The sequence below is a fragment of the Lissotriton vulgaris genome, chromosome 11, assembly GCF_964263255.1.
Source record: "Lissotriton vulgaris chromosome 11, aLisVul1.2, whole genome shotgun sequence".
NCBI lineage: Eukaryota > Metazoa > Chordata > Amphibia > Caudata > Salamandridae > Lissotriton > Lissotriton vulgaris.
In genome coordinates, this window is record NC_141699.1 from 1,104,518,045 (window position 1) to 1,104,530,695 (window position 12,651).

The 12,651-nt window shown below is 43.8% G+C and overlaps 1 protein-coding gene across 1 annotated transcript in view; it reads right to left on the bottom strand.

Annotated features, from left to right (window-relative positions):
* Positions 1-626: 626 nt before the first annotated feature.
* The window catches only part of LOC147684242 (putative cation-transporting ATPase 13A4), a 249,194-nt gene continuing 237,169 nt past the window's right edge, over positions 627-12,651 (bottom strand). The window contains exons 29-30 of the mRNA XM_086944644.1: positions 8,141-8,221; positions 627-1,307 (exon numbers count right to left, since the gene is read on the bottom strand). Of these exons, the coding sequence (XP_086800770.1) occupies positions 1,077-1,307; positions 8,141-8,221 (312 nt within the window). The 3' untranslated portion in view covers positions 627-1,076. The remainder of the gene's footprint in view (positions 1,308-8,140; positions 8,222-12,651) is intronic.

Sequence of the window (12,651 nt, forward strand, 5' to 3'; positions counted from 1 at the left end):
ATGAGTGATTTTACAAGCATGTCCTTCTAATGAAGCTCTAAACAGATGTTAAAGCTGCAGCAGGCATGCCAAAAGCAGCTAGTGTTGCAGGTATAAAAGCATATTTTGCCATTAGATGGTCAACTATATTTAGCGCTTTGAAGTCCGCAGATTATTGGTGCATAACGTCCAAAAGTGTCACAATGCATAATAATTTGATCAATATATCCTGTAGTGGAAGGTTACTAAAGCTCTTTTCACTATATTGCCTGAGGTCAAAACCCTACTTGTGAATACATCTCATACCTTTTTATAAGCCCGGTTTGGAAATACTTACAGATACCTTCCACAAACCACTGCAATATTTATCAGAAAGCGAATTCACTAGAAAGCATAGATTGCTGCACAGATTAATTTATTAGTAGTAGTCTTCCTTCTTCTTGACTCTGCCTAAACGACTGGACAGTGATTAATTAAGTTCTGCTGGCCTTTCTCTCATCCAGTGAAAGTAATTTGGTTCCGGCTCAAGGTGGGATAGCATCCTTGGAAAGAACAACTGGCCTTATCCTGCTAGCAGGAAATATGAGCTACTGACACTTGACTTGGAAAGGGAGAGGGGAGTGGACAGGAACAATAAACATCACAGGAACCTTGCAATGTAGCATGTTTATCAAACACCGCACTGCAACATCCAGGAACATTGTACAGCTTTGAAGGAACCCAAAAAAAAACATACACATATCCTTCATGAGCAGCAGCCAAGGTTTGTCCATAGAAGGTGCCAGGGTGTGATCCAGCGTCCAAAGCTGGCGACTAAGAATGGAATGAATAGAATCAATCTCTGCCCCATCCTGTGTCCATCCTAGGTACCCATGACTCTTAGCAGCAAGCCACACTGTGTGTTAGGCCTTTCCAAATCCACAAGGGTTTTCAGTCATTTCTGAGCAGATGGGTGCAGGAGGTTAGCCAAAAACCCCAAAACCACCAAGCTACTTCAATAAAGAATACCGTCGCTATTCATTCACAAATAAATAGATTTGGCTGTAAATCTAGAAGTCCTTTTTTGGTTTCCATAGAGGTGGGATGTGTCCATTGAGCTATATCTTAGTCTGCTCATTCTCATTGTTGTCAAATGCTGGGTTGCAATAGGCCTCCCGTTCAGTGTCAGTCTCCGTAACATCCGTATCAGGATAGATGGTTTGGTTGAGCGGTGGCCACTCGGGATCCTTCTCCAGGAGTCGCTGTAGCTTCCGGTACTGACTTTTGGATTTGTAGTTAACCTTCTTTTTTATCCACGTCCACAGCACTCGGTTCTCAGCAATTCCCTCCTGAAAAATGAAAGGAGATATTGATTTTTAAGACCAAGTTCTATTTGTTCGTTTATTATATTTTTATTTGGCATATATTGCCAAAAAAGAAAGAGCTACAATACATACAAATAAAATCTGATTTGTACAAGCCCCATAACGTTAAAACAGTATTAAACACAATAAAATCCTGATAAAATTGAACAAAGAATGTCATGCAAACCGTAGGTGGTACCTAATTCATCATCGGTGAGGGGAGGGGATCACTTATAGTGGGTTTACATTTGTGCATCCACCATAGGAAACCGGGCCCCGGAATATCCCCTAGCATAGGTAACGTCACGTTTCAACCCCACTCCTTATAAATTATATAACCAGGTCCTTCAATGACTCCTGTATGGCAATTAATAATATTCCCATTGCACATGTAACATTTAAAGATCTCATATTAACAACAAGCTAAGCGCTTGATCCCTACTAAAAATTTCATAGGCAATAAAAAGAGGTTTCAAAAATGTTTTCCGTTCTTCTAAGAACCACAAGCAGTCCAACAAAATGTGTCGGCCATTTCATTTTACTTGCAATCCACGTGTACACAGACCTTGCTCATTCGTCATAGCAGATTTTATCATCCGATCCGTGTTGCATAGGTTCAGGCCCACTCTAAATCTCAAGATTATATTTCTAAGTTTTGGATTGGGCATGGCCTCGATATGGGGGAATGTTTGGTCATTGGTCCACCCATTTATCAAAAACCGGGAGGACGATTTGCTCCTCAAATAACCCAAATCTTCCTCTCGGGCCTTCAAGTTAATGATAGCACGCAACGCCGACTTAGGGATCTGCTGCCCCGAACTCCATTGGTCTGAGTCTAAGGATAGTGTGACACACAACTTATCTAGCTGGGTTCTAGCTTGGGACGCCCAATTTAGTTTGCTAGCCTCTATTTCTTTTTTGCTGCGTTTTGCTATTTTGGCAGGCCTCTCCCCATTCATACTCTGCCAAAAATTCAATACTGCTTGCATACCCCGGAAATTCCAGGTTGTAAGGTGGCATTCCACTTGTACCGCCTGTATCATTGTTGCCGCGGGGAGTGCTAGCAGCTGTTTGACGCATTTACCCTCTTCCAAGTTCCAATCCAATTTACCTCCGATATATAATACCTCTACACCATATTGGAACTGCGGGCGTACCAATGCATTAAAAGCCGATAAAATTGCCTGCAGAGAGGGAGCTCCATTTTTTTGCTTACATTGTTTAAGGCCCCGTACTGAAGCTAGCACCTTTGTTTTGAGTGCCTGTATGTGATCCTTCCATTTTAACTTCTTGTCGAATCACATGCCCAAATATTTATATCTATCCACGACTTCCACTTTAACCTCTCCCAATTTCCAATACAGGGAGGATTTTTTTTTCCCAATACCATTATTTTGGTCTTTTCTAAGTTGACCGTGAGGCATTTTTTTAGGCAATATTCGTGAAAAGTATCCTGCTTTTTTTGCAAGCCCCGCTCTGTCATGTCCATTATCACTAAGTCATCTGCATATACCAGACAAGGTATATGAGATCCGCCCATCTTAGGGCTTACCCCACCTGCTCTACTCAATATGTTAGGTAGATCTGATAAAAATAAGGAAAATAACAGTGGGGCTAGGACCAAGACCAAGTTCTATTACTTTTTAAAAATAATTCAGTGCATCCCTCGGGATGCGCCAGTTAACATAAATCTGCCCCAGAATGTGGTTCTGGCTGACATACCAAGAAATTACATCATGTCTAGAAGTCCCATTTAAGAAATTATAGTAATTATTCTGATAAGTTTGGGTAAACCTTATTTTCAGATAAATTACGAGGGAAAGGTTGTTGGTATAAGAATTTGAAAGAAGGGATATATGACAGATGAATTGAAGACTGAAGATTTAATCCCAGAATCACTCTTCATTCTTTGAGATGCTTTAATGACTGTATAACTGATCAGAGGAACTCAGTTCACATCTATTCAAATTAGGAGTCTTTGTGAAAAACGATATTTCATGTCTTCAAATTAACTTTCATATTGTATCAGAGGCCCTAATCACATTGTTAGGCTCTTTAACAGGTTTAAAGAACTGGACCGCTCTAATAGGAAATTATTTTTTATTGCAACTCTTTTTGCTTGATCACTAATTATGTTAGGCATTGGAGCAATCCTCAGGTTTTCAGAATTAGTTGAATGTGATGCACAAAGTAAAAAAAAATGAATTTTTCTATGCAAAAAGATTTGATTAAGATTTGTTATTCTTGGGGGAGGAGCCTAGCCAGCAACCGAGATGGCCGCCTGAGCCCTCAGCTCCGCCGACCCGTCCGCTTCCCTCCCGTACCGCTTCTTCTCCAGTGTGCTGATTTGTATCTGTGGTGCGGTAACTAGTTCGGGAAGCGACGCTGGTTCCAATGCTGTGCTCCCCGTCGGTCTTCCTGCGACGGGGGTGACGGGGCGCCCTGTTCTCCTGCTGGTGGTTGGTGAGCGAGTCCAGTCCTTTGTTCTCGGCTGCGTCCGGCCGGACGTCAACAACATCGGCCATTGCGGGATGTGCGGAATCGGCGAACCGCGGCGGACGTCCTGGGTCCTTTGAAGTGGCGCAACAGTTTCTGCTTGAGCTTCCATGCTTCACGGCTTCATCGCTGCCGCTGCAACAATTGTATCCCTCTCCCCGGCTGATCCTGTGAGTTGTCTTGTTATCCAGCGGAGTGGAGGGGGCCATTTTGAGCTAAGTGTTCGGCGCTTGCACTGGACGCGCTGGTCTTTGCCGTGGGCGCTGCTACGGCCGGCACTGTGTTGCTCCCATACGCGGCGCTGGAATGGAGGGTGCTGCCCTGGTCCCCACGCCCTGGCTTTGTTTGTCGGGGAGCCGCTTTGATGATCAGAAGCTAGGAATGGGTGCCGATGATCGGAATCGAGGGTTGCCTCATGCATGTGAGCTCCATGTGCGGGGAGCTACAGTCTCATCCTCTCCCGTGGCGCCCTTGAGTATCGGCGATATCCTGAGTGCTCTGGCTGACCTGCGAGATGCTGTGTGCTATAACGCCCGGGACTTGGAATGCCGAATGGACGACATTTTGCCCCCGTTCTCCTCGACCGGCCGAGCTGGCGCCTGTGTGCGGAGTATCTCGCCGTACCCTGGGCTCGGCTGTTGCGAGCTGCCCTTTCAGAGAAGCGTGGAGGTGCAGAGGGTGAGCGAGCCTAACATCACTGCGACACTGCCTGTTGCAGTAATGGAGGACAGTATGATTTCGGTACTTGTGCAGATACTGGGACATCGCCTTTGGACGCCATATCTAATACCTCCATCGGGATTTAATGGCGAGACTGGCACGCTTATTCTGGGCAAGTTGCTTAGAACTGGGTTACCATGCTTTGGAGGACTACTGCTGTGTGCTTGCCTGTACTGTACCTTTGTGGATCACGTTGTCCTGCTTCGGATGGATATTGATGGACGGTGCAAGGTCTCGCTGTTTTCACTCCGGCTGCTTCTCCTGCTCCGCTGGGCTACTTCGCTGTCGCGCCTCGCTGGTACACTGGACCGCAGGGTACAGGGTTGACTCTGCCATTTTCCCGCCTTCCTACCGTGGTTTGCATTACTAAGACTGTGATGGACGGACGGGGATGCTAGACGTTGGCTATGGTTTGATTAGGGGTCGGGGTGCGGTGGCCGATAAATATTCCTTTTTTCTTTCTTTTCTTCTCTTTATTCTTTATTTCGGGTACTCTTTTTTGGGCGACAGGCACACTGCTAGGGGGGGGGTAGGCCGTAGCCTCTGCATGCGTGTAGGGTGGGGGGTAGGGGGGGGGGATTTTATTTTGTCCGCTTTCGTTTCTATGGGCCTTGGTTTTTTCCTATTTCTACACTCTTTTTCTTTCCCTTTTTCTTGGGTCAATGGCGTTGGTGGTATGGGGGCGGGTAGCAATTGGCACGCAACGTATTCTGAGTTTCAATCCTTGTGTATTGTTTTGGTGCCGCCATTTTGATGTTGTCTCCTTGCTCGCTGGATTTCTCTGCTATGCGTAGCCCACTTCAGTTTGGTTGGTATGTCTGGTCCTTGATCCTTTCTAATCTTTACAGTTATTATTCTTCATAAAAAACTTTTAAAATAAACCTTCACTTCTCCTGCTCCCCAGTAGTACGTATTTCACCAGTGTAACTTAAGTCGACTGTATTTTGCTTGGCGAACTACTGTGGTGCCGTATTGTGTACGGATATGCTCCAAACATTGTCGAGGCCGGCCGGATGGTTGTAGGCCCGTATTTGTTTCATGACATTGTGCAATAAAGGTTTTCAAAAAATTAAAAAAAAAAAAGATTTGTTATTCTTTCTGATGAAAGAAAAATGCCAATTGAATCATGGATATCTATCTATATATTTATTTACAGGCATTTTATTGATATTTGTATGTTTAAAGTCATTAAGAATATGACCTAGGTATTACCTTCTACCCGACCCCCTTCCAATAAAAAATAAATAAAGTTTATTATCTTTATTGAACTAATAACATTTGAAGGGATGGTATGGTTTTTCCTTTTATTAAAATCATACAACTGTTTCTAGAAAGATACATTTTAAGTACAATATTTCCAGTCTTACTATTTAGTTTTCTGTGTACATTCCCACAGTTCTCCCTTCTACTTTGGTCATTTGGGAAACCCAAAAAGGACATTATCAAAGTGTGTCATGGGAGATTGGTGTGTGGGTACTGGTTTACAAGTTATTGGTGGTTGTTGGTCAGCACAGCCAGTGATTGATTTGTGCAGAAAGAGGACATTGGTATAGTTCTGTATACCATGTGCCAGGGTGTCTTCACTTTCTACAACCACTATGGTGTCACTCAAAGAATTGCTGAGGAAGGACTTACAAGTCTTCTCTGATTGTTTTTAATTCCAAATAGTTCATCAAGACCATTTTACCCAGTGATGCAAGCAAAGAAATAAGTCACATAAATGACAACCCATTCTTTAATCCATGATACCTCTGGTTACATCCTTGTTTTCATTTAAGATATTTTACAGTTTGGTCATGTAGTAAGTAAAACAACATCACCACCATTAAGGTAATCTTGGCGATCCGTAACCCGTAACCTTTTCTCTTGCTTGAGAGTGTTAGAAGGGATACCTTTCTAGTGTAGCCCAGTTGCTTAATATGTGTCTACCCTGAACAGTCTTTGCTTTTCCATCATGCATAGTTGCTTTTACTAATATGAGATTTTCTTTCCTCTAAACACTATAAAAAGACAGAGGGCCTGATTTAGATTTCCGAGGACAGGTTACCCCGTAACAACGGGGACGGATATCCTGTCCACTGAAATATAAGTCCCACTATATGCCATAGAATTTATTCTTCGGCAAATAGGATATCTGTCCCTGTTCTGACAGAGTAACCTGTCCACAGAAATCTAAATGAGGCCCAGAATATTTTAAATTTTTCTGCTTTATATTTATACTCTTTATCCACTTTCCTCTTTTTTAAATACTTCTTTACCCAAACAGCTTCAATTATGTCAAGCCTTTCTAGAGACATGCGTTCCTATTATCCTCCCTGGACATGAAGGCGTCTGAAATCTCTGGAGGTGGATGGCTGGAGCATTGAAAAATTTGGGAATTTCAGACAGTCCATTGCTAAAAATCCACAAGTGTAGTGTAAAAAAACTGTGAATATTATTTATTTCTGCTTTCCTTCTTGGTTTGCAGAAAAAAAGAACATTGTTCTGTGATTGGATCTTTGCATTCTATTCAATGTCGAAGTGCTTCTGTTACATACCCTTTCTACCCTTACTGGTCCACCTACGCTAAGTCTGTCTAGGTGTAAATGTGGAAGTGCGTGGAATATGTAGGCAAGTCATACAAAGTGTTTGCGGATATCCACAAAAACATGGGTGGTCAGCTAACCTGCATATCCAACTTTCTTGACACTTGCCTGGAGAAACCTACTACCCCTCTTACTGATGTAATTTAGAACGACATATTCTTTGCAGTCTTAGTGACCTCTGCATACCGAATACAATTGAGGACCCTGTTTTTCTGAAGCTGAACCATGGGTCTAGACAAAATACATACTTTATGCATCTAAACATACTCTTTGAATTTCCTTAGACGAAAATTCAGTAGGTACTTCTAAGTTCTAGCTGGTTAGGCATAGAATTCTGCCCCTCTACACATCACTTTGTTAGAGTCCCACATGGGACTTTAACATAATATTAAAATTCCACTATTTCCATCCGCTAATATCACTGCAAAGTCTTCTCTGCTTGTTGTGAGTATAACAATATAACATTTATAACTTCTTACTGAGGTAGTTGTTTGAAACAATATATCTTTGCAATAAAGTGAGGAATGTCTAATAAAATAATTAAAATGTCAAAGTTAATTTAAGATTGAATATGAAGTCAAATAAATCCAGCACCTGTATAGATCTTTCGTATTTCTATATCGTATCATATACAATTCTGATAACCCACATTAAAAGAAAGGAAATGCTGACTACATGATTCTGATAAAATGCTAAAATAGCCCATTAATCAATAATTTATTTTTTAAAAACTCAATATTATTAAAAAGCGTATGAAATCTTCAATTGGGGAAAAGTATAATTCAATATATTTGTAGGAGTGGAGATTGTACTCCATGTTGGCTTCCAAAACAGTTGAAACCTAGCGGAACCGGATTAGTAAAAGTCACAAGGTCTTTCTTACCTTACGTAACACTCCACAAACCTCTGAGTACCATTTCACAGAGTAAAAATCTCTCCCTTTAACAACTAGCGTGGTCTATAGAACCTGTTGAAGGGAGAGTAACCAAGTCCATCCAGGACATACATAGTACTTACCTCCACTCCATAGCACGCAGAGAAGAGGATGACTAGTGTGATGAAGATGTAAACCCTCCAAAGAGTGGGAACGCAGACGAGCTGTCAAGGGAGAAACATGGACAAACATGAGGACATCCAACCATGTATCTGGTGAACACAACATTTACCTAAACAGACTCTGATACCCAGGGAACCACCAATGGAAAGCTGACCTCAACGCTATGCTCATTTAATTTAATAAATAACTTCAGTCGTGCAAATATAGGGAGTACTCATTCAAATTCCAACTTTAATGTAATGAATGAACTCTCATGTAAAGTTTGATGCAACTCGGGTCATTCAGAGACTGTCAGATGCATGCAAACCTCCCAAAATATTGACTAATGTCCCATCTGTCGAATTTAGATTACATAATGTTTACAGGTTCGTCCGCATCCTTCAAAGTCTAGTGATTCCTTAAATTCTGATTAATTTATCATTTGTATTTCAATGGAATCAGACTTTCCCTTCTAATCCTTGCCTCTTCCCTTTCCAAAGTATTCAGAGCTCCTGTTGCACTGTCAAGCCAGATGTCTGAGCTCCCAAACTTCAATAATCAATGTACTTTTTTAACCCAACGACAAGTGCCTACATGATGCCCTACAAACCTAGATAGTTAGAAAGAAATACACTTGCATTCTTTTAGTTTAGCTATAAAAATCTGGGCCTAAAATAAGGGTAGTTTGATTAACATTCAATTCTGAAATCTAACTAATCTTATATTCATGTACTGAGATATGTTTATAGATTTTATTGCATAGAATATGCTTGGACTTTAATGACCCACAAAAAAACAGCTCGCGTTTTGACCCACAGTTTGGGAAGCACTGTTCCAATGCATGTTTTACATAATTTGGCTTTACACTACCATGTTCCTGATGTCTAATTGCATGGAGCATTCACACAGCCAGTCAACAGCCTCCGAAGGCCGTAAATGCCCAACCCAGCACATAAGGTCAGAGCTCTAGTTCTAGGGACACGTGGGGGATAAAAAGCAAGCAGACGCGACCGCGCAGCATGTAATGTCGGGGCAACTGATAGGCCGATACTTGATTAGCTTACGCATACACGTAGAACTTAACAAAGTTGTTGTACTGTTTTCAGAACTGTTTTTACTGCTGAATTCAGGGTTTTATTTGCACCTCACCTTTGAAATTGTTGAGTTTTACCTTGATTTGCCGTTGCGCCTTGCACTGTTGTAACTGACCTGCAGTGCCCGTATGTAAGAGCGTGCCCGCTTCCTACGATCATCGCTCTAGGTCTTGGGATACGTGGGGAATGAAAAGCATGCTGCCGCGACCCACACCGGGTGCGCGCAGTGGGCATGCCACTGGTACGCCAAAGGCAAGCCCGTCTGCGCCCGTCAGCGCCCAGATTGCACCCTGCGCCAGGACCCCTGTGCATTTTCCGCCTCATGTCTACACAAGGGAGCAGCTGCTTGCATGTAACAAAGGTAAGGGCTGCCATGCCCCCTTATGGAATGGGAAGAGGGATATGGAAACCTATCACTGCAACGGCTGAGAATTCTCATTCTCTGGCGGGGTCTCAGCAGCGTACCTAATGGAGGAACCGGGGTCTAAACCCACTAAAAGGGCCATTGATTTACCTGTATGTCAGATCACCCACTCTATCCCGGTCGTGGGAAAATAAATCACAGGAGATTGGGGATAAAACACTAACTGGCTTGTTGCTGAATACCAGATCTCTATTAAAACATAAATATGAGTTTGAGCTCTTGATGCAGACCTCGAACCCTGACTTGGTTTGCCTAACAGAAACCTGGGCCACGGAAACATCAGAGCCAGATTGGAATGAGGCGTTGCCATCTGGATACGAATTGGTTAGCATTGATAGGGAAAGAAATAGAGGCGGCGGCATAGCAATCATCTACCGCTCTCGCTTCAAACTCACTTAAGACCCCATTCAGCTACCTGGAGCAGAAGCAAGGATGTTTAATATTAAAATAGGTAACACCCTGGCTTTCCCCGGTATACTCCTCTATCGGCCACCAGGGCCTAGAGATCCTTTTATACAAGCACTGCAAACACTCCTGCAATCCTGTTTAGACTCTCCTACTCTGACGGCACTTGGTGATTTTAATTTTCACCTGGAATATGGGAACAGTGCAGACACGTCCCCCTGTTAGACAACATGGATGGTTTTGGGCTGACTCACATTGACACTGGACCCACTCACAAGGTCGGTCATGCAATAGGTGGCATTTTTACGAACAACCCTAATATTGGTTTGGATACAATGTTACCACTAACATGGACAGATCATAGGCGGTGTTCTTTATACTCCTTTGTCCAGAGAGGAAAGAGACCTCCCAAAGCAGGTTGCCGTAGTTAAGACTCAACCCTGGCATAAAATCAACAACGATAATCTAGAAGAAGCTCTTGATAGATACCCTCCTAGCCTAGCTCTAGACAATAATAAGGCTGCTGATCATTTTAATAATTGGATCAGGCCAGCAGTTAACTTACTGGCCCCAGAAAAAAACTAGTAAACAATAAAGGACTCAACCTTCGGCACCGTGGTATAGTACAGAACTCAAAACCATTAATCCAAGTGTAGGCGCTTAAAACGCATCTGGAGATCGTATTAAAGAGGGCTTGGTAAATTAAACTACAAACGAGCCCATTGAAGCTAAAAATAATTACTTTACCACTAAAATAGAGGTGGCTAACAGCATATCAAGAGAACTGTTTGAATCACCACTCTGTCCAAACTGCAGCGGTCTAATCAATTCTCTCCAGACCAAGCCTTCTGCAATAAGATGGCCAACTTTTTCCAGGCTAAAGTCCAAAGTGTCCACAGCAAGCTTTCAGTAAACACCCTGACTCAAATAACAGGAGGCTAACCGAGTCAACAAGCCAGGATAAATCTCCTCTCCTGCCAGTTGTCAGGTTTCCACCACTAACTCAGGAGATAGTAAGTAAATTGATACAAGCTACGAAATCTGTCTCCCCAATGGATCTCTGTCCCCCAGCATACTTTGTATGGCCTCGTACAGGGTAAGTACCTACCTGGCCCCTCTCCTGAACAACGTTTGTATGGCAGGCACTTTCCCTTCTTCATGGAAAAAAGCCTGTATCAGACCCATACTGAAGAAACCCTAAATGGACCCCACGGAAGAAAAAAGCTACCGACCTATATCCTGTCTGCCACTGGCCGCCAAAATGCAGGAAAAACCCATCAATCAGGAGTTAATTGGATACTTAGGGGCCCAGTAGGATCGTGAAATGGGACCGCCCGCCATAAGGGCGGGGTCCCGTGGGGGCCATTAGGATGCGCCCACCACAGTGGTGGGTGCATCCTGAATTCCTGTCATTGTGGCGGGCGGTGCACTCAGCACCGCCAGCCACAATGCCAGGAAGGCATGCTGTGCACTTCCATGCACAACATGCGCGGTGCCTGCCATGTTGTGTATGGAACTGCAGGGGGTAACATAGCTACCCCCCATGTGCACTCCCCACCCCCCAGAGTCCCTGGGGGCCCGCAACAGGCCTTCGCAAGCAATCTGCGCATGGCATGTTTCCGCCCCCCATCCTAATATGTCTGACCGGGCGGAAAAGAGGGGGACGGTCTTTCCGTCCGCCGCGGTCCCCCCACCATAGTAATATGCCGGGGGGAAATGGGTGGCAGGCGGGGAAGGATCTCGTGCGGATCGACACCGCCATGCAGCCGATGGCGATCCGCTCGAGATCCTAATGGACCCTTAGAGCCCCATTTATGAGGCCATGCGTCAGTTTTGCGCTTCCGATGCGTCACTTTTTATGACACATCGGTGGCGTAAAGCATGCCTCCTGTTGCTCACTATTTACAAAGTGATGCATCTGAGTAGATGCGTCACTTTTTAAACCCTTGCGCCACATTATACCTGCGTCAGGTATAATGTATGCAGGGGGGGCGTTCCCCCGAAAAAAGCCTCGTAATAGTGACGCAGTGAAATCTATGAGATTTCACTGCGTCACTTTTAGGACGCTGTTGCGTCAAAATCTTGCGCCTGCCTCACAGCAGGCGTAAGACTGACGCAAGCCCTTTCACATGGGGCTTTCCCCATGTGAAAGGACGCATTGCTGGAGTTGCGTCACTTTTGTGACACACTCCAGCAATGCGTCACTTTTGCGCTTACAGATACGTCAAAAATACTGAACCCTCTCTTATAAGGCAGCAAAACTATGGAACTTGCTGCCGAGAGAAATTAGGCTAAAAGGATGCAGATCCCTGTTTAGGAGAATGCTTAAAACATGGCTGTTCGACTAAACAAATTTAATCAGGTTCACTCTGCACAGTCACCAAGATTCATTACAGCTCAGCGCCAAGACCCCTCGGCATTCATAGCGCTTTATAAATGCTTCAATCACTCACTCACTCAGCACCAGCCCAAGAAGCTGAGGAAATGCCCTCTTCTCACCTATCACCTGGGCCGCTCATGACAATTTTGACTTAATCATACTGTGTCTATGTTATTCCCAATTCTGTAT